The 25,534-nt window shown below is 62.7% G+C and overlaps 1 protein-coding gene across 3 annotated transcripts in view; it reads left to right on the forward strand.

Moving 5' to 3' along the window:
• The window catches only part of MAD1L1 (mitotic arrest deficient 1 like 1), a 233,028-nt gene that overhangs the window by 202,396 nt on the left and 5,098 nt on the right, over positions 1–25,534 (forward strand). For all 3 annotated transcript variants that reach the window (XM_043456237.1, XM_043456239.1, XM_043456238.1), the window contains one exon: positions 7,509–7,699. In XM_043456237.1, the coding sequence (XP_043312172.1) occupies positions 7,509–7,699 (191 nt within the window). The remainder of the gene's footprint in view (positions 1–7,508; positions 7,700–25,534) is intronic.

Raw genomic sequence — 25,534 nt, forward strand, 5'->3', positions numbered from 1 at the left:
CTTCCCAGAGGTGCTCGCCCGGGCCTGGCTCCGCTGGGAAGCCTGTGTCCTGGCCCTGCAGACCCCGCAGGCTGCCCTCACCCCGTCTGCTGCTTCCCAAGCCTGCAGCCCAGCTGGTTTGAAGGCTCTCTCTCTGCTCCCGTGCCACCTGAGGAGGTCCTGCAGTTCAGCCGTGAGGCCTCGCTGCAGACGTCGGCAGCTTTAATAGACCGCCTTGCCTCCAAAGGAGGAAGAGAGAGACAATTTAAACTCTTGTCTCGCCCAAAGCAGACAGATTGACTCATGAACGACTCAGTCAATAAAAGATGAGCTCTGGAAGCCTTCCCTCTCTGAGAGGGAGCTCGCCTTCCAGGGAGTTCGTGTTCTGCGAGCCCACCACCAAGAATTAATAATGCACGCAGCGTGGGATGGACAGAGCCAGAGCCTCCTGGAACCGCCCCCCACTCGGGACAGTGCCCGCCGGCCAGCAGCTCACAGCTACCACCCCGGGCTCCTCCCCACCCAAGCCTGCAGGCCAGAGCCCCATCATCCTCTGCTCCCCAGAGTCTCCTCCTCTGGCAGGCAGCCTGCAGGGTGTGTGGAAGCCCCTGGAAACCCACGTCAGCCAGCGGTGTTCTCACGATCCGCCTCGGGGGTCGAAGGCGCTTCTTCTCTGGGGGGTCTCTGGCCCTGCCGAGTGTGTGAATGTGTGCGAAAGAATGTGCACGTGTGTGTGTGTGTGTGCACACGTCAGCACATGAATATATCTCCAGGCGCTTTGCTTGTGACTGCCAGAGCCCGTTTCCCTGTCCTGAAGTGGGGGTGCGCGTGGTGATGCTTTGTGGGGTGCTTCCAAAGTGTGAGACCAGCCAGCGTGTGCAGAGGGAGCCTCAGCTGGCTGGATGAGAGGCAGTCACGAGCTGTGCACCCAGGTACCCCCCGTGGGGGCTTTAGTTGGGAGACGTGGGTGGTCAGCAACCAAGCAGGTTAATAAGTCATCATAGGGCAGCAAGTTCCACGAGGGCACCAAACGTGGGGCCCAGAGGCCGTGCTGGGGCCTGGGCAGGGGGTCAGCCTTGTGCCCAAGGCGGCCCAGAGGCAGGGTGGGTCCTCACTGCAGGGCTGGCTCTGCCCGTGGGCCTCTGGGGGCCCACCCGGCTCCCCTGCTCTCTGGGTGATGCTGAGCAGGGCACTGACCTTCTCTGGGCCTGACCTCACATCTACCCTGCCCAGGGCTGTCTGGGTCCGGGGGGGAGCAGGCTGTGGCTGTTCGTCCAGGCTCAACTGGCCATCTGTTCCCAAAGGAGCCAGTGGGTTAGCACTTGGCGTGGCTCGGGCCAGGGGACAAGCCGCCCCCTGGGCCCCTGCTGCAGCGTCTTGGCGCTGGGGGAGGGCAGCTTCCCGAGAGCGTGGTATGGCATCCGCATCCGTGCCCGCCTGTCACCCCGGGACTCTCCCACCCCGTAATCTGGTGGGCTGTAATTGCTGGTGTCTTTTCAGATCATTTCTGTGCAAGGTGACAAGCTGCTTGCCGAGCGAGCAGTTAACCACACAGCGAGGCCCGTTTGAAAGCCGGCGCCGCGCTCACCAGGGCGGGCGTCTGCCAGGCAGCCTGGCGGTGGGCACGCGTGCTGCTCATCTGCATGTAATTCCAGGGCCACGTCTCCTCTCTCGCGTGAAATGTGCAATTTCCTGCCCCACGGGGGGCCTGGGCTCATGGCGGAGAGACTGTTCTGGGCCCTCTGGCGGCAGGAGACTCTGGCCAGCGAGTCTGGGTCCCGGCCTCCTGTCGCTGCAGCCAGCAGCGGGGCTGGTGTGCCTGGCGTGCCCTTCCTGGAAAGGCGTCCGGCCTGGGTGCTGAGTCGGGAGGGGAGCGCGGGACCACGGAGCTGCCAGACTGGCCGCGAGCCCCTCAGCACCTGTGGACCACGCGGGCTTCTCTGCCACCTCCCCTCCCCTCCTCCCCCAGCAGGAGGCTCTGCCGTGTCGGGGGGCAGCCTCGCTCCGCTGTGATGGAGTCCCACTCGTGGAGCTCGGCGCCCACAGACGCCCCACCGTCTCCCCAGTCCAGGTGGCCCTCGGGGCCGGGGCACTCACAGCCCCAGCCCTGCAGTGCCGGCTCCCATGGTGGCTAATAAAGTTGCATCAATATTTGATGCCTAATTATTAAATATTTAAAAATGTAAAACTGAGCTAGTTTAGGCGTTCCCAGACATGAATAATTCAGCCCTAGCAGGGGCCCTGCACAGGGCCTGAGCAGAGCCAGCGGTGCTCACGGCCTGCCGGGGCCCGAGGCCGAGCGTCCAGAGGCCGCAGGGAGCCCTGCTCCCCAGGTGGACCAGCCTCCGTCCAAGCCACCGGCCGGGGCAGTCGGGAGAGCCGGTCCACCCCTGTCCCCAGCCTCGGCCTCCCCGTCGCGGAGCCGGCCACGGAGGCTGCTCCTGGTGAGCAGTGTGGAGCTAGGCAGCCTTCACTCCCGCCGTGGCTGCCCCTGCTGTGCCCGGGGGGACAGGCTGTGTGTGAACGTGGGAGCTGGCGGTCCCGCTCTTAGAAAAGCAAACGGTGCCCCCCAGCCCGCGTCCTGCCCCCCACCCCACCCACCCCCGCCACTGGGCAGTCCCGAAGGCCTTCCTCTTGCTTTTCTCAGGTGTCCTGGGAGTGGACCCTTTTGCAGAGAGATGCTCTTTATAACGAAGAGGAAGTCAACCTCTTGTTGCTTTTATAAAGCCTGAAGATCTCAGCATTACCTAAGTGTTTTTTATTCACTTTTCAGAAAGAAAAATGACTCTGTTCTGAGTCCCCAAAGGACAATCTCAGACGCTGCTCCCAACTCCCAGACAGGGTCCTTGCAGGAGCACAGCCTGCACAGGCAGCCCGCGGGGCCTGTCCATGGCCGGCTCGGGGCGCCCGCGCCGGGTCCCTCCATGGAGCGGGCGCGGGGAGGCCGCCGGGGTGCCGGTCCCTGCACTAGCCCCCCGTGGTGCTGTCAGCGCCCCCTCCCATCCGGGGCCCCCAGCCGCCCTGGGCTTGCATCACCATCGTCTGGGGACAGAAGGCCTTTTGGAGCACCTATGGGAGCCTCGTGTTGCCGTGATGGCCGTGGGTGGCGTCCTGGGAAGGGCGCGAGCAGCCCTCTGGGAAGGGCGTGGGCCCGCCCGTGACTGGCCGTGGGCAGCCCTCTGGAAAGGGCGTGGGACCTCCTGTGACTGGCCGTGGGCAGCCCTCTGGGAAGGGCGTGGGCCCGCCCGTGACTGGCCGTGGGCAGCCCTCTGGGAAGGGCGTGGGCCCTCCCGTGACTGGCCGTGGGCAGCGTCCTGAGAAGGGCGTGGGCCCTCCCGTGACTGGCCGTGGGCAGCGTCCTGAGACAGGCGTGGGCCCTCCCGTGACTGGCCGTGGGCAGCGTCCTGAGAAGGGCGTGGACCCGCCCGTGACTGGCCGTGGGCAGCCCTCTGGGAAGGGCGTGGACCCGCCCGTGACTGGCCGTGGGCAGCGTCCTGAGAAGGGCGTGGGCCCTCCCGTGACTGGCCGTGGGCAGCCCTCTGGGAAGGGCGTGGGCCCTCCCGTGACTGGCCGTGGGCAGCATCCTGAGAAGGGCGTGGGCCCTCCCGTGACTGGCCGTGGGCAGCGTCCTGAGAAGGGCGTGGGCCCGCCCGTGACTGGCCGCGTTCCTCACGGCCAGCAACACGCGCCATCCTCTGGGGACACATGAATCCCACCCCCTCCGGGGCTCCTCTTGCCTCTCTGTCCTCCGCTGGCCTCCGCACACTGCCTGGCGCTTAGACCGCAGCCCGTCACCGCGGGCTGGCCTCCCCAGGCGGCGTCCCCCTGTTGTCAGCCCCCTGCCCCACCGTCCACGCTGCCCTTCCTCTGCAGTTCCCGCCCCACTGTGTGTTCGGGGGCTGCGGACGGCAGGGTGGGGCTTCTCAGAGACCGTCGGCTGCCCTCAGGCCCCAGGCGGGAGCCGGTTTGCATGGAGCTTTGCGGCCCGCCTTGTTGGGTTGGTGGTTGGTCGTGCTGGTGGCCCTGGGATCGGATGCCCGTGTGGATCCCGCTCCTGCTCCCTGCAGGAGGCGGTGTGTGAGCCCGTCTGGCCTGGGAGACTCGGCCTCTGCTTCCGGAGGCTTCTGTGTGGTGTCCTTGACATTTCTCCTGCCCGCCTTCCGAAATCTCTTTCTGTAAATTTCCCGCCAGCTCGGTATTGGGGCGCCCAGGGCCGCTGGTTTCATCCTGTCTTTGGTCTTTACCGTTTGTCTTCTGTGTCTCTGGAAGGCGTCCTCTGCTGTCTGAGCCCCTCCCCGACGTCCATGGGAGCCTGACCCCCGCCGTGGGGCGGCCTCTTGGACGAGGCTGGACATTGCCGGTTGTCTTGTTCCCGTCTGTAGGTTAGAAGCTCCTGCGAGTCCCGTGACCCCGATGTCTTCTGTGGATGCTTCTTTGGGTGGGCGGGGGGCGGAGGCTGGCCGGGGCCTCCCTCTGGGGCTCGTCTGCCGGACACCCATGTGGCCCCAGCCCCCTTTCCGGAACGGCCGCTGCCCAGCTGCTGGGGTTGAGGGCTCAACAGGGAGCTCAGCTGCCAGGCCCCTCAGTACCCCCCAGATACAGAGAGACCCTCAGTCACCCCACGACCCAGAGAGAGACCCTCACTCCCCCCCCAGACACAGAGAGACCCTCAGTCCCCCCAGAGAGACCCCCCTCACTCCCCCCAGACACAGAGTCCCCCTCACTCCCCCTCCAACCAGAGACCCCCTCACTCCCCCCCAAAGACCCCCTCACTACCCCCCCCAGACACAGAGAGACCCCCTTACTCCCCCCCAGATGCAGAGAGAGCTAGGGAGACCCTCTCCAGCTGTGCTAATCAGTGGGGCTGGGGGAGACCATCCCTGCCACAGGTGTGAGTCCCGGGAGCATCTTGCGGGCGTCTCGGGAAGGGAGTGTCTGAAACGGGCCTTTGGGCCTGAGGCTGGACTCTGTCTCCTCCCAGGGAGGCGGGTCCCCCGGGGCAGGAGGAGTGGGGTGACGCCCTCACCCGGACCCTCAGACCCCTGGCTGCCCAGACTGGGCGCAGGCCTCCCGTGGCCACAGCTCAGGCCTGCTGGTGGGGTGGGGAGGAAGGCTCAGCTCAGAAGGGACTGCCCGCAGGCTGGAGGGCAGGACGGGCAAGGGATGGCCGGCGGGTCCCACACCACGGCTTAGGGCCCTCTCAGCTGCGCCTGCTGCCCGGGCTGGCAGGGAGGCCAGGGGCCCTGCGCAGGGCCCAGGGGTGAGGCTTTCGTGCCTAGCACAGTGGAGCGGCCTGGGAGAGCTCGTGAGGGTGACGTCTGGGGCTGGGAGCTTAGCAAGCCGGGCAGCTGCTGGCTGCTGGCTGCTGTCGGCCAAGAGTGGCCGTCGCTAGCAGGTCAGGCCCGAGGCCAGCCCGGGCCCCGGGGGGACAGCTGTGACTGCTGCAGGCTCCGGGTCTTGGGCCCCTGGCCCCACTCGGGGAGGCCTCTGCTCGCTCTGGGAGAGGCTGCGCCAGAGCGCTGCTGTTTCCACGGAGGAAGGCCTATCTTTTATTTATTTAATCCAAGCCATTCTGTGAATTATTCATTCGCATTTATGTAAGCGATTGAGCTACATGGATCGTGGGGGCAGGTCAAGGCACTGACTCTGCCCCGAATCAAAGGGGCCGCCCCCAGGGTCCTCCCTGGACTCGCCCGTTCAGCGGGTCTGCTGCCCCAGGCCTGCCCCCATGGACCAGGCCGCCCAGGGCCAGGTACCCTCAGCCGGCGGCCGCCCGCGAGGCCTGGAGGACGCTGCCCCCAAGCCCTGCGTGCGGGCCTCGCCTTGTGGGCTGAGAGGGCTGCGCTGGGCCCGGGGCAAGACCTGCCCCACGGGGTCCTGGGGCCGTCCCGGCAGCTCCGCGAGCAGTAGGCAGCTCGGGTCACTCGCCTGTTGTGGGGTCTGTCGGCGGGGGAGCAGGCCACGTCTGCACACAGCGGGCATCCCCTCTCACGGCCGGGCTGCGTGCGTCACCCGAACGCTCCCGTCCCCATCGGGCGTCCGAAGCTCATCGGCGATGTGGCCTGTGTCCGGGGTGAGATGCCCCCACACGCTCGGCCGGGAGCGCTTCCTCCAGAACAGGTTTTCCCCCTGTTAACGGCCTGTCCTCGGTGGCTTGGCTAAGGGGCACGGGGAGAACCTGGGGTCAGAGCGGCCAGCTGCCTTTCTGACTTTGAAGTCTGATTACTGGGTTGATCAAGGGCCCTGTCCCCAGGCTCGGCTCTGGAGTGAGGGCGCCCCTCCGGCCTTCGGGGCAGGAGGCCATCCAGGAGCGCGGGGGCCGTGGAGAGGCCTGGCGTTGGGGTCCCTGGTTCGGGGCTGGGCTGCCCCAGCGCTGCAGGCCGTGTAGACAAGACTCGGGAAGTGTGCTAGAATCCTGGCGTGTTGTGGAGCCTGTGAGGGTCGTGAGGTCTGGGGTCAGAGGGCCCCACCTCTGACGCGGATCTGCAGTCAATGGTCGGCCGCCCAAGTCCACGCTTATGAGGCGGGGGACCCTGCACACACCTCGCGGCCGCGGTGGCTGCCACCCCCGTCCCCCCAGCAGCGCCCGGCCCCGGGCCCCACTCAGTCCAGCCTAATTCTCAAGACGGCTGCATCCCCAACGACCCCTGGAACCAGTGTGGGGGGAGAGGTGGGGGGTCTCTCTCCCCAGAGTGCGGGCTTCCTGCCCGCCCTGTCGCCCCCTCTGAAAGACACCCTGACGACATCCGCTCATCTTAAAGCAGCCCCGCCAGGGCGCTCACACCTGCACCAGACGCCCTGGGTCCTGAGGGTCAGCCTGCGGCAGGGGCCACTCGCGTCCCCGTCACAGTGAGGGGGTGGTCCTCGGGGAGGGCAGGCCGCACACTAGGCTGAGGCTGGAGGCCTCGGGGTCCCACACCCCCCGGGCAGCGTCGGGCCTCACAGGCTACTCTGCGCTGAGTGGAGCCGGCTCGCTAATCACGGGGCTGAGCCGAGGTTTAATTGCCAGGACGGCGTCTCGGGGGGAGGACGTGTGTAACTGCTGTGTGCTCCTGGTGGCTTCACACAGCTGCTTCCTCCCCGTGCGGACCCACCCTGAGCTTTCCAGTTAGGACGGGGCCCGGGTGCCCTGCCCCACCCCACACCCAGGGAGCCGGTCTTCTCCCAGGGGCTGGTCTCTGGGAGGCCGGCCGGGGAACCACGGGCAGCGTGATCCAAAGTCTCCAGATGACCTCCGCTCCCATGGCCCCCACCCCCGTGCTTCTCGGCGGCAGCCTGGGGAGTGTTTGCCACTACCCCGGCTAATGGGACAGACCCGGGGCTGGAGTCCCGGGTGGGGGTCCCCGTCCGCGCCCAGAGGAGGGGTGAGCTCGCCTGCTGCCCGGCTCGCTGTCCTCATGGGGAGCCGCACGTGGCCACCTGGCCCCCGGGCGTGGCATGCACCCCCCTCACCCCTCAGTCGATGCCCTGCCGCCCCTGACTGTCCTCCTGAGACCCCAGGGAGCTGACCCCCCTGTCCCTCCCCGCAGAGCTGAAGAAGCAGGTGGAGAGCGCGGAGCTGAAGAACCAGCGGCTGAAGGAGGTCTTCCAGACCAAGATCCAAGAGTTCCGGAAAGTGTGCTACACGCTGACCGGCTACCAGGTGGACATCACCACGGAGAACCAGTACCGGCTGACGTCCATGTACGCCGAGCAGAAGGCCGACTGCCTCATCTTCAAGGTGGGACGCGGTGTGCCCCGGGCCCTGCCCTCCTCCCTCAGCGTCCACCCCCCCGCCCCGCCCCGGGGGCCCAGGACCCCGCATCACAGTGTTCTCTGGGGGCTGAGGAACAGGGGGAAGGTCAGGGAGGGGCCCTCAGCGCGGCCGCGGGTGCAGCTGGACGGTGGTGGGCGGGACCAGTGAGAGAGCCCTGAGCCCGAGCTGCTCCCGTGGTCGGGGGCCGCCAGGCCGGGGCCCCAGGGAGGGCTTTCGGGGGCCAACAGCGTGGCTTGGGCTCTGCCGCACCCGATGGTGGGAATCTAAACAGCTCAGCGCCCTTCTGCCCTCCTGCTGGACCCCAGGGCGCTGAGTCGGGGCGGGAGCCCCGTGTCCAGCACGGCCCCCTGCCTGCCGGCTCAGAGCACGTGCAGAGTGTGGGCTGAGGGCGGGAGGGACCCAGAGAGATGGTGGCCGGCAGGGTCTCCCCTCCAGGCGCCCTGCGTGGAGCACCTGTCTCACTGGGCTTGGACTCAGGGCCCTTCTGGCCTGGCCCCCAGGGGTCAGAAAGATTCCCGGCCAGCTGAGCTCCAGGGAAGGGTCTCGGGGAAGCTGGCGGGAGCAGAGGCCGGCCCTGCTGCCTGGGGCAGACACAGGCTTCCGGGGCCATGGGTCCGGCTGAGGAATGACCACAGGCGACAGCAGCCTCCGTGATTGACTGTTTTCCCAGAGGTGGTTTCGCAGGCAGCAGGGGTGCTGGAGGCAGAGTTAGAAACAGCTGCGCCGTCGCAGGTGGGGGCCGCAGGTGTGCAGAGGGGCGGGTGGGCCTGGGCGGCCCCGGGGGAGGGGAGCCACCTGCCAGAGCTCAGCCCCGCGTCTCCCCGCAGGGCCTGGCCCCTGGCCCGCCCGCCCCCAGGAGTGGGCCCGGAGCCCTCAGATGTGCCCGGGAGGTCTGTCCCCCAGGAGTGGGCCCGGAGCCCTCGGCGTGCCCGGGAGGTCTGTCCCGGGAGCTGACAGCCAGGGTTCCTTTGAGCTGGGAGGAGGTGGGGGTTTCCGGACGCCCCGCGTGTGGGCAGCCGCTTCTCTTCCCTGTGGGCATCAGTGCTCCTGGGCCCTGCGGTGCTCGCCTGCGGCTCTGAGCCCCCATCCAGGCCCCGCTGACCACCATGTTCTAAACCGGGCACCGCGTCCGTCCACTGCCCAGACCCGTAAGTAGTGCAGACGGGTGTGGTGTCTGGAGGCCCCGCAGCCTGAGCCTTCCAGCGGGCCCTGTCAGCAGCATCACGGCGGCCCTGCTGTCTGAGACCCGAGGGGACAGGGCCCAGGGATCCGGGGGGAGGTGGCTGCTTCTCACACGCCAGGGCCGTGGCGTGTGCGCGTGTGTGCCCGTGTGTGGAGGCGCCGTTGGGGCGGAGCTGCGTCCCTGGGCCCTGCGCAAGGGCTGACTCTGTTAGGAGTGATGGGCCAGGACTCACGTGTTGTCTCAACTGTGGAGTCCGTGGGCTCCCCGTGTGTGGTCCGGGCTGTGGGTTTTGACGAATGCGAGCTGTCGCGTCCCACAGAACAGCTTTGTGCCCTGAGCAGCCCTGTGCTCACCACCGCCTGGCACCCCTGTCGTCACTGGCTCCGTGGCTTTGCCTTTCCCAGAGGCACTGGACTCACAGGTCGGCTTCCTTACTTGCTGACCTGACTGAGGCCCCAGCTCTCCTCCTCCTGACTTGCCGGCTGGTTCCTCTTTTGCTCTGAGCCGTCTTCCCGTCTGGACCACCCACGGTTGGCTTGTCCATCACCTCCTGAAGGACGTGGTTCTTCCCAGGCTTCAGCAGTTACAGATGAAGCTGCTGTAAACAGGTGTAAACCTTTGCGGCCGCGTGAACACGTAAACGCAGCCTTAGCCCGTGGGCGGCGTGGAAGCCGGAGCGCAGCTGGGCGGGCCGTGGGCCGGGGCTGCCTCCCCACTTCTGCACCCAGCGTGCCTTCCCTGCGCCCGTGCGTCCAGGTCAGCCGAGCCGGCCCAGCTCAGGCGTGGCCTCCGGCGGAAGCAGGGTCCACCCTCACCTGCTCTGTCCTCCCAGCCCGGCCCTGAGGCGAGTCCGGCCGGGGAGCTGGCCTCGTTCTGGGCCTGGCCTCGGGCCCAGAGAGGGTGGCAGGTCCCCGAGGGTCGGAAGCAGGGAGCGGAGTCTGGCGGCAGGGCGAGCAGAGCCTGCGCGTGGGGCCCGCCCGCGCTCCCTGGGGGGCGTCCTGGGGGCATCTGGTCCTCCCCGTGGCCCCCCGGTGTCAGCTGTGGCCCAGGGCTGGCGCTGGGTCGGCGTCTGCGGGATGGAGGTGACTCCCTAGGCGTTGCTGTCAGCCGGGGGGGCGGTGCTGGACTGCGGGCCAGAGCCTCAGAGGTGAGACTGTCCCCGGCGCCCGTGAGCGGGGCGCCTTCTCGTGGCTCCGTGCGTGCCCTGGCAGGGCACGGGGATGTGCGGGGGGCCCCGCCTGCCTCTGTCCCCTCGGGCCGGGTCAGCGCGCCTCCCGGGGGCCCACGGCCCCGCCCCTGAGAAATCCACGGTGGGCAGCACAGTGGGACGGGTCCCTGCAGTCTCCAGGCTGTGCAGTCCCCACCGACCGGACGCCCTGCCCCCTCACGGCCTGTCCCGCTTGTTGGGCCCTGCGGACGGGCCGAGCAGGGTCCACCCCAGGGCGCCTGTTGTCAGGGGTCAGAGACTCAGGTCGAGGCCCCCGTGGCCCCAGAGGGTCTGGCGTGCAGGCGCCTGGGAGCGTCCCGGCTCCTGCCGGCCCCGCTGCCCCGGCGGTGGGTGTGCGCCCCCAGCTGCCCGCTGTGTCCCTGGAAAACGGCTGGGATGAGCAGAGCGCGTTTGCAGCCGCCCCCACCCCAACCTCGTGGGGGGAGCAGGCCCCTCACCACCCTGGCTCCCAGGCCCACCCTGCCCTGGCACAGACACAGGCCAGCAGCCTGCTGCGTTCCTGGGGGCGGGAGCGTGGAGAGGGCCGCCCCCATGGAGGCGGGAAGGGCCAGGAACCCCCCCCCCCATCCTGCGCGTTCTCTGCCCATCGCTCCTGCCTCCCTGGAGAGAGCTGCCCGAGCCAGGGGTGGGGCTGGAGAAGAGAACGGACTAGGCTGGAGCCAGGCCGTGCGGGGGGGCTCTGAGCGGCCGGGGCTCAGGGCTCGGGGCTGGAGCCAGCAGGCTCTTGGGAAGGTGCCTGGGGTTGCCCCAGTGACAGCTCTCAGCTGGAGGCGGGGGCAGGGCTCTGAGGCGCCCACGCTGTCCCCCTAGATGTTTGGACCTGGTGACAGTTTGTAGTTGAACACGGTTCACCCGAGATGTGTCCAAGGAGCAGGCGTGTGAGGTGCGGGTGTGGGTGACTGAGCGCCCACTGGGTGCTGCCCTGGGGGTCCCAAGGCCAGCAGATGGCTAGTAACTGCCTCAAAGAAGAAGCCCCTCAGCAACTTGGGGGACCCACCCAAGAACGCCCCCATCCCCATCCCAAGAGCCAGTAGGCCCTTGTTCTCAAAGACCATCCCCAAGGGGCTTTGCCTCTGAGCTCGTGGGCCCGACCCCTGCCCCGCCCGTCCTTCCCTGCAGGCCCGGGCCTCGTTGCCCCCCAGCCTCACCCAGCACCTGGCTCGGGGCCCTCATACCCGCTCGCGCCCCCGCCTGGCACAGGCGTCCTTACCGGTCATGGGGCACCTGGTTCGGGTGCTATCGGCCTGGGAAGGGCCCGTCAGAGGACCGCAGGGCTGGTGCCATCCACCGCTGGGCTAGACTGCAGTCCCAAGGCCTAGTGGGTCACACGGTGCCCTTGTCCAGCTCATGGAGCCAAGAGTCCTGGTGCAGGACCGCCTGCTCTCCGGGGAGCCAGGCCTCCCCCTGAGCTGACGCCGCAGGGCTGGGCAGGAGTGCTCGTCTGGTGGCGAACTGGCCCTGGGCGGATGCCGAGTCTCCAGGGCCGCCAGTCCTGGTTAACTGTGCAAACCTCATTAGTTCACATCAAAGTCTGTGGAAGGTACTCCTCCAGGGGCCGCGTGAGCAGCCTCTGCTTTCCAAGGAGCGGCCCACCTCGGCTCTCAGCCCCACCCGCCCGGGCGCCGCGGTCTGTCTGCCCCTCCTCCGAGGTGCGGCTGCCGTGAATATTAAAGCAGTTTTTCCAGGAGACGGAAGGGAGCAGGGGGTCTGGAGACCTGCGTCCGGTGTGGTCCCGGTGTGGTCCAGCGTCCGGTGTGGTCCCGGCGGAGCCGGGGCCGGGCCAGACCCTGGTGTCTGTCCTGGGGCCACAGCCATGGCACAGGCGCCCGGCAGAGCCCCTCGGGGAGCTGGAGTCTTGTGGGCCGCTGGGCAGGCTGGGCACTCTGACGGTGACCCTGCCGCGGGGCAGCCTCACGTTCACTATCTGTTTGCTGCCCCACACACGCTGGGTCAGAAGGCCCCATGCTGGGCCCAGGGTGGGGGCCAAAGGGAGCTCAGCCCCGCCTGTCCCGGTCCTCAGCTCGCCCTCTGGCCTAAGGGCCCAGCAGACCCCGGGGCTGGACAAGCGAGGTGACCGGGCTGGGGTGCAAGGCCCATTGAACCCCATCCTACCCCGCACCCAGCCCTGTAGCTTTAACTCACCTGGGAACCAGGACCCCAGGGTCTGGGGAGCCAGGAGCCTGGGGGGTGCTGGCCCCACAGGCAGGGGCCCGGCACGCACCAGGCTTCCCGCAGCCAGCCCGGGTTGGGGGCCGGGTTTCCCCTTACACGGGGGAGGTGGCTTGGTTTCGGGTCAGAAATCCTCAGGTCAGGATGGACTTTCAGAGTCCCAGGGTCAGGGCATGTCTGGGGCAGGCTTGGAGCTGAGGGGGGAGCTGTGGGGAGTGGGGTGCCCCCCCCAGGACAGTGTTCCCGGCCCGTGCTCCTTTGCCGACCCCCAGCTGTGACGGTGATGGTTCTCTCAGACGTTGCCGGGGCAGTTCCCGCCCCGCTGCCTTCTTCCTGCAGTGGAGGGGGGCGCTTCTTGGGGGCTGGCCGGCCCTCCCCCACCCGCGGTGGGCTCCCCCCTCCCCCCCCAGACACGGACGAGGCTCCGTGCGATGCTTTGTGAACTCATTGTCAGGGTCACCCTGTGGGAGGCGTGTTTGTTTTCACGTTACGCTGGTGATACAGAGCTTCCTTCCAAGCTGGGCCTATTTAAGTTGATAAGGATAGTTGATTTAAAAAAAAACATTAAGTAAATGACAGATCTGGCCGGCGGCGTGTGCAGACAGCTGCCGCTCAGACCTGCCGAGCACCTGCTCATTGGCCGCCCACTTGGCCCACAGCAGCCCCGACTCCTCACCACACGGAGGGTTCCCAGGGAGCGCCCAGCTCGCGGCGCCCGACACAGGCAGCCTCTGAACCAGGGGCTGCCGGGTCCCCGCCCTGCTCCCCCGACTCAGCTGAGATGCGGCCCCGATGCCAGCCTGCAGGCTCTGGCACACGTGCCCCCGGACCCCCACCGTTAACGACAGAGTTCCTGCAGCGATTTCCCCGGCTCTCAGCCTGACCCCGTGGTGAGGAAAATCAAGCTGAAATTAAATCAAATTTCAAATGTTAAGCTAACCAATTATAAAAGCAATCACATAGAAACACGTTTTTCAAAAACACTGTTGTTTACTCTGCCCTAATTAATGCGTGCAGGAAGGAGGTCTGGGCTGCGGGGCATCGAGTCCAGCGCTGACACTGTCCCTGGGACCTGTCCCTGGTGGGTGCAGGGCCAGGGCGGAGCCCAGACCCGCAGGCCCTGGCCCCCACCTGTACCTCTGGCTGGGAGTCTAAGAACGTGCCAAGTGCACCTCTGAATGGGCACCAGTGTCCTGGGGCAAGACATCCCCGGCCCCCTAGCAAGGCCTGGCCTGGCTGTCAACCCTGGAGGCATCGTCTGCCTGCGGTGCTCCCCTCGGGTGCTCTCCTGCTCAGTCTCCCCCTCAGTGCTCCCCTCAGGTGCTCCCCTCTAGCCCTTCTCCCCCTCAGTGCTCCCCTCAGGTGCTCCCCTGCAGCACTTCTCCCCCTCAGTGCTCCCCTCAGGTGCTCCCCTCTAGCCCTCTTCTCCGCCTCGGGTGCTCCCCTCAGGTGCTCCCCTCCAGCACTTCTCTGGTCGGTCTCCCGCTCCTCTCCTCTCCCTGGCGTCCTGGGCCAGTTCTGCACTTGAGATCAGCACTGGAGCCCATGTTCATGCAGGACAGGCTGTGTCCATGGGTCAGGGGCTGATGAGGAGTGAGAACGGTTCAGCCGCTACTGCCCAACGCTGCCTGCAGACTCAGTGCTGTCCGTTACTCCTGATACTTCTCGCAGAGCCAGAACAGATAACTCTCAAACTTACATGGAACCATAGGAGACCCAGAATCGCCAAAGCAATCCTGAGCAAAAAGAACAAAGCTGGAGGCATGACCCTCCCAGGCTTCAGACAATGCTACAAAGCTACAGTCATCAAAGCAGCGTGGTACTGGCACAAAAACAGACAGATGGATCAGTGGGACAGACTAGAGAGCCCAGCAATAAACCCACACCTACAGTCAATGAATCCACGAATAAGAGGGCAAGAACATACAATGGAGGAAAGATAGTTCCTTCAGCAAGCAGCACTGGGAAAGTTGTACAGCCACATGTAAATCAATGAAGTTACAACGGAGCCTCTCGCCATACACGAAAATAAACACAAAATGGCTTAAAGACCTAAGTATAGATTAGGACACCATCAAACTCTGAACTCCTAGAAGAGAGGACAGGCAAAGCGTTCTCTGGCATAAATTACAGCAGGGTTTTCTTATATCAGTCTCCCAAGGTAATAGAAATGAAAACAAAAATAAATAAATGGGACCTAATCAAACTTAAAAGCTTTTCACAGTAATGGAAATCGTAAACAGAATGAAATGACAGCCTACAGGCTGGGAGAGAACGTTTGTGAATGACATTATCAACAAGAGCTTCCTTTCCAAAATACGCAAACAGCTCATACAACGCGATAACGAAAAAGCAAGCAACCCAAACGAGAAACGGACAGAAGCCCTAAGCAGACCTTTCTCCAGAAAAGACGCTCGATGTCTTAGAGAAACGCAGATCAGAGCTGCAAGGAGGCGTCACCTCACACTGGTCAGAATCACTGTCGTCAGAAAGCCCGCAGTAATGAGCAGCGGGGACAATGAGCGTGGAGACAAGGGGGCCCCCCTACACCGTCAGCGGGAGTGTGAACTGGCGCAGCAGCTGTGCACAGCGGCCTGGAGATTCCTCAAAAAACTGAAGACAGAGCCGCGCGGTGACCCTCCAGCCCCACCCCGGGGCCTGTATCCAGACAAGGCTGTAAATCACGGGGCTTCCCTGGTGGCTCAGCGGTGAGGAATCTGCCTGCCAGCACAGGAGACACAGGCTCGATCCCTGATCCGGGAGATCCCACACGTCCTGGGCAGCCCCGGGGAGATGCAGTGGTCAGCCCGGCCCTGACGGTGTCCCTCCGGCGCGGGGGGCTGGGTCTCCCCTCGCCCCCACCCTGCCTGCCTGGGTGGGGCTGCTGCACTGGCCTCTGGCGGGGGGCTGGCGACATTGCTGATGGAGGTTCCCTCGGGTGAGCTCCCCCGCCCCGGGTAGTGCCAGCCGTCTCCCAGGAGGACGCCAGGCCCTCCAGGACGGGCCGGGGGCAGGGCCCGGGTCCCTCCGGGTCCTGTGGGCCGTCGTCAGGCGGGGGCTCATCTGTGACTCCATCCCTCTGGGCCTGCTGAGGGGTTAGGGGTGCCCCCTGGGCTGCCCTGTGAGCAGAAGGGGCCGTGGGCAGCTGTGGGTGGGGCACAGAGTGGGCCCCACGGGTTCAGAGCCGGCTTGTGGGGCCTGAGGCCTGCAGAGGAGCTCGGGGGCGTCAGGACCGGGGGACGCGGAGGCTGTGCAGGCGCAGAGGTGCAGCGGGGCCGCCCGCTCAGTGACAAGGGCCTCAGCGGGCACGTGGATGAATGTGCCTGTGCTCGGGGAATGAGCTGGTAATTACACTTCACCATGAGGGCCATCAATCGCAGCCCTCGCCAAAGCACCCCCGCGGGAGCTGGGGAGGCCGTTTGTTACCTGGTGACTCACAGAAACGGCTCAGCTAGCTCCAAGCAGACCTTTCAGGGGCTGGACCCAGGCTCCAGGGCTGCCCCCACACCTGCCTGCCCCCCCACCTGCCTGCCCCTCCCAACCTGTCTGCCCTCCCCCACCTGCCTGCCCCTCCCCCCCGCCTGCCCTCCCCCCCCCGCCTGCCCCCCCACCTGCCCAGCCACATGGTGCCCGGAGGCCAGCAGGAGGGCTGTGCACGGGTCCCTGGACGGCACGATGCCCAGGGATTGCAGAGGATGAAGGGGGCTCGCTTGGTTCAGCCTGAAGGAGGTCGCAGGGGCCGGGAAGGACTGAGGCCCCCAGCCCCACGGAGCTCCTGCCGCACTCCCCCTACCAGACCCTGAGGGAGCCCCCCAGAGGGGTGACCCCAGTGACTGTCCGTCCAGCGGGCCCCAGCCACGGCCAGGCCCTGGCCCCAGGCTCTCCTCCTTCCGCCCCAGGGGCGCCCATGCTGGGAGTGAGGGACCCGCCTGCATCTGGGGTGCAGCTTCAGGAGGGCCAGGGCCCGGCTTCCGCGCCCTCCACGTCCCGCAGGGCCCCGCCGTGGGTGTCAGGCCAGGAGGGGCGCCTGAGCGGGGGGAGCCCCACCGTGGACACCGGGTGATTTAGCGACATGATTACTCCTAACGCAATACCTCACAGAGCTGCTTATTAGATTTCCCCCTTTCCTTCCAAACACTGCTTGAAAATAAACACCTGGGGCTGTTATACTTTATCCCCCTCCGTTTAATTAACTTTTAAATCACATGATGTCACCGGACCGCTCTCAGATGTTGGCTCTCTGGGCTGGGCTGGTGACTGTGAGCCGCCCGACAGGCCCGCCCTGGCGAGGCCCCCGCGCCTCTCAGACGGGATTCGGGCTCCTCGCTATGGCCTGAAGTCCCGGCTCTGCTGCAGTGGCCATGTGCCCCGCTCCCCTGCCCGGCACCGAGGAGCCTGGAAACCCGAGGGGGCGTCGCAACCCCAGGAGCTTTGGCCCGGAAGCGAGGTCCAGGGAAGCCACTCAGACAGGCGAGCGTGGGCTGTGTTCAGACAGACGCCCTGCCAGGCTACATGGGAGATGAGATTCCCCCTTAAGGTCACGCTCTTCTGGGAAACGAAGCAGTGTTTTCCTAATCCAGGTGGCCGTCCTTCCTGGAGGGAAGGATAGCATTGTGTGGCTCGTCGTGGCCCAGGATCACGTGGGCTCCCGTCTCCCCGCATGGGCCCGGCCCTCACGCTCTCCTGCTCCCAGAGTGCAGAAGGGCCGGCGACCCCTCCCTCGCACGCCCTCCCACCCCTGGTGGACGCGAGCCCCAGGAGCCCCCTCGGCCGTGAGCAGGCTGTGGGGAAGGCACTGGACGGGAACCCTCCGCCTCGTGGGAGCAGCGGGCGTCAGAGCCCCGACTGACTCCCCGGAGTCATGTCGGCTCAGGGAGGCCGAGGCGGGGGCTCTCGAGCCTGCCTGCAGGACCGGCTCTGCAGGGTCACCCTGAACCTCCGCGCGCCCTCTGGGCTCGACCGAACTTGGCCTCTGCCTCTGTGCCCTGCTGCCCCCCACCCATGCCCGGCTCTCTGCCCGCAGGCTGCAGCATGCGAGTCCTGGGTCCCGTGTCCTGACACAAAGCTGGTGCTTACTTGGCAGAAAAGGCTGGCAAAGTTGGGAACAATCTGTGGTCTTCCAACTCCCCAAAGAGAGTAATTTCCTCTCCCTGGACAGACGTGAACATGAGGGGCCTTTGCAAAAGTCATTTCTGAAATTAAATCAGAGGAAGATAGCTGCAAGAAGTGAGGACATTATCTGTATTCCATTCTTGGGGCCAAGGAGCAAATTCAGCCGCAGAATGTGTTTGGAAATTTCTTTTTTAAATGAATGTGGTCAATGCAAATGCAGCGCTGTCAGCAGGATGAGCAAAGCCCGTCATACGATTCAGGCCCCGCGAAGCGCATCTGGAGGCCGAGTGTGGCCGCATGCGGGCTGAGGTGCTGATGAAACGGAAAATGCACTTCACACGCTGTGCGTACGCAGACTTCATCCCCGCGCGTTCTCTGCAGAGAACGAAGCCCTTCCTCCCTTTTGCGCCCATTGTCCGCGGGCGGGCGGGGCATCCGCGAGCGAATGCAGGTGCACACGCAGCATCTCCGGCTGGGGGCTGGGGAGCCGGGACCCTCTGCCCCCACCCCGCTGGTCTGGGTGGTCACTGGCTGGCACTCATCCTATGCCCGACGCCCCGTGGGTCCTAGCAGTGGGCAGACGCCCTGGGTGACTCGTCAGATGGGCGCCCTCGGGGTGGGCCTCCCTTGGTAGCGTCGATGTGATCCATCCTGACAGCAGGGCGCGGTCCAGCCAGAGCCAAGGACGCCCCCGCCCCACCTGTGCTCTGAGCTGCCTGGACGTCGCAAGCCTTGGTGGAGCTGGGTGGCAGGGCAGCGTGAGAAGCTGCCTCCGGGTGAGGGCATGCCGGTTGGCGTCAGCATGGAGCCCCTGGGAGAGGGCGCAGAGGATGTGCCTTCAGCACGGCCAGACCCCGGGACCTGCCTGGGCCAGCGGGGCGGCAGGGCCTGGACAGGGCGCGGTGCGTGGCTCGGGGGGTTCTCGGGCCCTGGGCCAGCGGGGCGGCAGGGCCTGAACAGGGCGTGGGTGCGGTGTGCGAGGGCGTCTCGGGCCCTGGCTTGTGCCGGGGAAGGCGGCTCGTAGGGTGGGGGGCTTCTCTATGGTAGATGAGTCCTGACCAAACCCACTGTCTCCAACATGAGTCTTGGCCTGGTCTCTACCCCCACCTTTGGCTTTGACTCTGTGTTAGCAGAAAAGCCCAGTGGGAACCGTGCACTTCAGCAATGAGATGTTTTAATTGCATCTTAAAATAGAATTGCAATAAAGAACCTTAAACTGTGGCTAACCAATTGTATTTAAGGGAGTCCCGGCACGGTCAGTGGCAGGCAGACTAGTGAAGCCGGCCCACTCCCCGAGCGCCAGCCCTCAGAAGGGCACCAGGACCTCGACCCGCCTGGCCACCCCGTCCCTTTCCCAGGCCCAGCTGCGTCACGCCGGGTGGGCACCGAGGGGAGGGCCGGACCCTGTTGGTTGGTTTATCGTCCCTCAGAGAACCTCTGGGTTCTACCAGGAAGAGAGGAGGCCGCCTCCCCGTCGGGACACGGGGAGCGGACCGCCTGTACAGGGCTGTGGGGAGTCGCGGGGGAGCCGGCCCTGGCTGCAGTGGATCTGAGCGGTCCCTGGAGCTCCTGCGTGGTCCTGAGGAGTGAGCAGGTCCCCCTTGCAGCCACCCTGCCCCCTGGGGGCTCCAGGGGGGCCACGTCGGCTGCAGAAGCCCCGAGATTGGCCAGCCCAGTGACGTCTTACCCTAGCCCCCGCCGCTGCAGCCCAGCCTCCAGCCTGGGGCTCAGGCACACTGGTCCTGGTCCCCCAGTTCGCCTCCATCCTGAGAGGGAGAACAGGGGTGGCCACACCTCGTAACCCGCACACACCCTGCCCTGCTCTCCCGGCTCCTGACTCCGCTGCTCTGCAGGGGGAGTTGGGGAGGAAGGGTCAGTTCTGCGGCTGCATGCACCAGGGCCCGGCCCACGTCCGACTGAGGACTGGCTGAGGGGCTGTGTGGGCACGGGAGCCCTGAGGAGGGGGCCGACCTGTCCCAAGGGCACCGGGCACCCCATGGGTTTGGACCCTCAGGATCCTTGGGGAAGCCTCTACTTTCAGCTCCTTTCCCACTTCAAGGACGTGCGGTCTAGCTCCAGAATGGACAGCAGGGCCAGACCCTGAGCAGGGAAGGCTAGGGCGGAACCCTGGGTGGACCACCTCTGGCCTCCGGGCTGAAGCCTCGGGGCCACGGGGGCCGCAGCCACGTGGAAGCCCAGCGCTCAGGTGGAAATGGCCGGGGGTGAAGTCTGTTGCCACTTCCTCTCTCGTTTAATTACCAGCGTGTCAGTTGCAGAGTTGAAATGGAGCTTAAAAAGCCTTTGTGAGTAATTAGTGTCAAAAACACAAGATCTACAAAGCCATAAGCTCACAGCTTGGTGATGTTACCAAGTACTAATTAAAAAGGAAGAGAGAAAATTCTGTCTGGAGATCAGATCCTCATCCCTGCCAGAGATGGAAAACAAGGCCAGTGCAGACAGCCTGGTGCGGGGTGAGGGGTGGTCGGCTCCGGCCCGCGCACATGGGCTTGGCTGGGCCTCCGGACACCACTGCTGCACCTGTGGCTCCCCCAGCGCCGCCAGGCAGGCTTCCGGGGCTGGTCGCCTGTTGGAACCACAGAGGCCGCGTCCTGCAGTGGGTGTGTGCCCTCACAGCCAGGCCTGCTCCCGCCGTCCGTGAGCCCGCGCCCAGCGGTAGCGGCCAAGGAGGCAGCTCGGGAGAGAGGAGAGAGCCTTCTCCTCCTGTCCACGCCGCTCTGTTGATGGAGGGAGACCGAGGCTGCTGGGTCATCATGTCAGACGTCTGTGCCTGACACGCTTGTACAGCCCAGCGTGAAAACAGGAGAGTGTTGCACAAGTGTCAGGGTCCACGCAGAGGTGGCAAGGAGGCTCCTGGGAGATGGCATGTCTGCAGTAGGACTGCAGGGTGTGTGTGTGCGCGCGAGAGAGAGCGTGTGTGGGGGCAAGAGCATGTGTGTTTGTATACGAGAGTGTATGTACAAGTGTGTGTGTGAGTGTGTGAGGGTGTGAGAGCATGTGTGTTTGTATATGAGAGTGTATGTACAAGTGTGTGAGTGTGCAAGGGTGTGAGAGGATGTGTGTTTGTATACGAGTGTATGTACAAGTGTGTGTGAGTGTGCGAGGGTGTGAGAGCATGTGTGTTTGTATATGAGAGTGTATGTACAAGTATTGTGTGTGTGAGTGAGTGTGCGAGGGTATGTGAGAGCATGTGTGTGTGTATACGAGTGTATGTACAAGTATTTGTGTGAGTGTGCGAGGGTGTGTGAGAGCATGTATGTGTATACGAGAGTGTATGTACAAGTATTGTGTGTGAGTGAGTGTGCTAGGGTATGTGAGAGCATGTGTGTGTATACGAGTGTATGTACAAGTATTGTGTGTGTGAGTGTGCAAGGGTGTTTGAGAGCCTGTGTGTGTATACGAGAGTGTATGTACAAGTATTGTGTGTGAGTGAGTGTGCGAGGGTGTGTGAGAGCATGTGTTTGTATACGAGTGTGTGTACAAGTATTGTGAGTGTGAGTGTGCGAGGGTGTGTGAGAGCATGTGTTTGTATACGAGAGTGTATGTACAAGTATTGTGTGTGTGAGTGTGCGAGGGTGTGTGAGAGCATGTGTTTGTATACGAGTGTACAAGTATTGTGTGAGTGAGTGTGCGAGGGTGTGTGAGAGCATGTGTGTTTGTATATGAGAGTGTATGTACAAGTATTGTGTGTGTGAGTGAGTGTGCGAGGGTGTGTAAGAGCATGTGTGTTTGTATACGAGAGTGTATGTACAAGTATTGTGTGTGAGTGTGTGAGAGTGTGGGAGAGCATGTGTGTTTGTATGCAGGAGTGTGCAAAATGTGTGTGTGTACAAGAGCGTGTGTGTGCAAAAGTGTGTGTATGAGTGGTGTGAGTGTGTGTTTATGTACAAGAGTGAGTGCCTGTGTCTGTGTGTGTGTGGCTGGGAGGAGCGGGGTCAGGAGAGGCCGGGGGCCGTGGTGGTGAGCCAGCCCCTCTCTCCTCTGCCATCTTCCAGGCTCCGTCTTGGCCTCCAGTTTTGTTCCTCTTCAGTTTGGGGGGTTCTGGTTCTCGGCATTTCCATATTCATTTTGGACCCAGCTTGTCGACCTCCCCAGAAGCCTGCTGAGGTTCGGTTGGGGCCGCCCTGCAGCGGGGTCCCCTGGGGAGAGCCGCCCTCAGCAGTGTCGTCTTCACCCGAGAACGGTCTCTCTCCTCTGGCTTCCCGTTTCTTTCTGTCGGACTTATCTCCAAGTGTTCCGTGTGTCTGCTGCTATTGTAAACTGCTTTTTACTCTTAATTTCGTTTTGTTGCTAGTATATACAAATAGTTCGTTTTTATAAAAGGGACCTTTTATTTTGCAGCTTTGCTGACCTCACGATGAGCTCTAGTAGCCTTTTAACCTGTTGTGTGGTATTTTCTGCAAAGACGGTTGTGGGAACTGTAGGCAATGACAGCTGCTTCTGCCTCCAGGCTGGAGGGTCTCGTCTCTTTTCCTCGCCTCGCTTCCCTGGCCGGAGCGGGAGCGAGAGCTTTCCTGTCCCGCGTTCACCCTGAAGGGACGCATTCAGCTGGAGCCACTGCAGGTAGCATCAGCCCTGGGGTAGTCGGGGATGCCCATTTCCAGGCTGAGGACGTGCTGGCCTGATCTCGTCCACGGAGGAGTGTTTTTCAGGAACCAATGTCGGGTGTGGTCAGAGGCTTTCTCTGCATCTATTGAGATGCTGTGGTTTTTCTCCTTTACTTTGTTAATATGTTGAATTACTCTTTCTAGCAGCACACCAGCCTTGCATTCCCGGAAGAGCGATGTGATGCATGTGCTCAGCCTGTCCGACTCCATGGGCTGTAGCCCACCAGGCTCCTTTGTCCGTGGGATTTCCCAGGCAAGAATACTGGAGTGAGTTGCCATTTCCTTCTCCAGGAGATCTTCCTGACCCAGGGATTGAACCCGGGTCTCCTGCTTGGCAGGTGAATCCTTTACCATCTGAGCCCCCCGGGAAGCCCTCCTGGGGTAGAACCCTTATTGCCTTATTGCCCTTATTGCCTATGTTGTGGGACGTGTACTGCTTACTGCTTAGCTCAGAATTTCTGCGTCTGTGTTCCCGAGGATTCTCAGACTGCGCTTTTCTCCCTTGTGATGCCGTCATCCGACCGTGGTATCCTGGTGACACCTGACTCATAGGATGAGCTGGAGAGCCTTTCTCCTCTTCCATTGCTGTAAACACTTTATGTAGAGCTGGTATAGTTTGTTCCTTAAACATTTGACAGGATTTAGCAGGAGAGCCATCCAGCCTTGGAGGTTTCTCTGTGAGAGGTTTTTCACTATGATCTCGTTTCCCTGAGAAGATGCAGGACGTTCAGCGTATCTCCTTCCTTTGTGATGAGCTTTGGTCGTTTGGTATCTTTCCGAAAATTTTGTCCATTTGATGTATTTATTGGCAAAAAGGTGTTTATAATGTTTTCTTACTGTCCTTTTGAAAATCTGTAGAATTCCTAGTGCTGTCATCTCGCTTATTCATGATACTATTAATAGTAATTTGTGTCTTTTATTCCTGATTCATCTGACCAGTTTATCAACTTTATTAAATGTTCTGGAAAAAGTCACTTTTGGTTTCATTTATTTCTAATGCTTTTTCTACTTCACTGATTTCTGCTTTGATCTTTATTTCCTTTCTTCTGCTTACTTTGTGTCGACTTTGCCCTTTTTATTTTAGTTTATCATTTTTTTAAAAAAAATTTCTTCTTGGCTGTGCCCCACGGCTTGCAGGATCTTAGCTCCCCAACCAGGAATCAAACGCTTGCCCCCTGCAGTGGAAGCATGGAGTCTTATCCACTGAACTTCCTGTGAAGCTAAAGTCACGATTTGACTCCTTTCTCTTCTCTGATGTAGACTCTTGGTGCTCTGCATCTTCCCCTGAGGCTTGCTTTACCAGCACTCTATAAATTCTGATTCTTGTTTTTAAATTTGTTGAAATTTGTGTTAAGGTCCATCCAGAATGTTGTCTAAGTAAATAATACTTAAAAATAATTTGTATTGGGGACCTCCCTGGTGGTCCAGTGGTTAACAATCTGCCTTGCAATGCAGGGGACACAGGTTCAATCCCTGGTCAGGGAACTAAGATCCCACATGCCAATGGGCAACTAAGGCTGCAGGCTGCAGTAACTGAGCCCGTGCTCTGCAACTAAGACACAATGCAGCCAAAATTAAATAAATGTTTAAAAAAAATAATTTGTATTCTTCAGGAATGCTATAAATAAGTGAGGTAGTTTTTTGGTAGGCTTGTCAAATCTGAATCTGTGCTCATTTCCTATCTTCCTTTTCTGTCAGTGGACAGAGAGATATTGAAATCTCTGACTGTAGTTACAGATTTGTCTGTCCCTTCTTGCATTTCTGGTGGCTTTTATTTCATGTGTAAATGAATCCCTTTATTGTTTTCAAATGACCATTTTCCTTGGTCATATTCTTTGCTCTGAAATCTGCTTTGTTTGGTAGTAACACGGTCACTCCAGCTTTCAGCTTCTGGTAGGGTGGCGTATCTTTTTTTCATTCTTTTTTGGGTTGCATGGGATGCAAATGCCTGGAGGCGGGGTCACTGGGAGGCCTTTCAGAAGCCACCCAGCACTCGTTTCAGCCTCCCCAGGGGCGCAGTTGTGGTTGGTGCGTCCCTCGAGGGCCCCACAGCCCGCTCACACATGTACTTTTCTTTTCATTCTGATCGGCCTCTGTTGCTACGTTTTTAAGTTCACTAGACGTTTTCCCACAACATCCAGTCTGCCGTTAACACCCCCAGACACTCGTCCCGAGCGCTGTGGATTCACCTGCAGAAGTTCAGTTAGTCCCTGCTGTGTCGGCAGCTTTCTGAACGTGTGGAGTGAGGTTTGCGTCGTCTGCTGATTCTAGCGTCACTGTCGGTTCTGGATGAGGGTGAGTGTCCGTTGACTGCAGGTTCTCTTCACGGTGACCACATTCTCCTGGGTTTTGCATGGCCTGTCATCTTCGATGGGCGGTGAACTTCCCCCTGTTGGGGGCTGGGTGTTTCTGTCTTCCTGTGACTCCTCCTGCCCAGGCTTGGTTCAGAAGTACTGTTACTTACTTGGAAGCAGATTCTTTCAGATCTTGGCTTAAGAAATGTGAGCCAGGGACGTCCCTGCTGATCCAGTGGTTAAGATTCCGTGCTTCCACCGCAGGGCATGCGGGGTCAATCCCTGGTCAGGGAAATTAAGATCCTGCATGCAAGTGGCACGGCAGAAAAAGCCTTCTGAGCGGACCAGAGCAGCAGGAAGCCTCGTCCTGAGGGGAGACCGCCCTGTGCCCTGCGACACTTTCCTGGTGTGGCCGGGGGCGGGCAGGGACCCGGCGGTGTGAGCGTCTGTGGTGGCGATCTCACTCTGAACCACTGTGGGGACTTTTCCTGGTCTCGGGTGCTTTCCTGCTCATGGACTGATCGGCTCCCTGGGGGCTGCTCAGGGACTCTCTGCTCGAGCCGTCTTCGAGGCCTGGCTCCCGTCTCAGGCACTCTGCCCTGCACCCTCTGGCCCCTGGGTCTCCCCAGCTCTCAGCTGACCCTCTGTTCAGTGTCTCCCCCCATGCCCAGAAAAGCCTCTCGGGGAGACGGGGCTGTCCCGGGCTCACCTCCCGTCTGCCGGGGCCGCTCCCCCACTCCCTCACTGCCCAGGACCTAAAAGCGCCCTTGAGTTTTTGTGTCTCGTTTTTCCGGTTGTTTCAGACAGGCGAGTAAATCTCCCTCTTTCTCCCAGAGCCGAGTGTGTGGACGGGTGTTATCATCTGAGCCCACCCACAGCCCTCCCCTAAAACTGAGGCAAGTCCAGCTCAGAGCAGCGAAGCAAGGAGCCCGCGGCCATGCAGCACCTAGGAGAGCAGTCGGCGTGGACCCCAGCTCCCGCCTCTCCGTCAGAGCCGTCCCCCCAAGCATCCCGCCCCTCAGACGGCCCGCGGGCTCTTCAGTCACTCCCAGGCTCTCTGAACGGGGAGGCGAGGAGGGGGAGGCCTGCCGGACAAGGGCTGGGGGGACAGGTGGTCCAGCCCACCTGACGGAGGAGAGAGAGGGACCCAGGCTCTCCCGGACCTGGGGCCCGGGTCAGAGCGGCCGG

The sequence above is a fragment of the Cervus canadensis genome, chromosome 32, assembly GCF_019320065.1.
Source record: "Cervus canadensis isolate Bull #8, Minnesota chromosome 32, ASM1932006v1, whole genome shotgun sequence".
Lineage (NCBI taxonomy): Eukaryota > Metazoa > Chordata > Mammalia > Artiodactyla > Cervidae > Cervus > Cervus canadensis.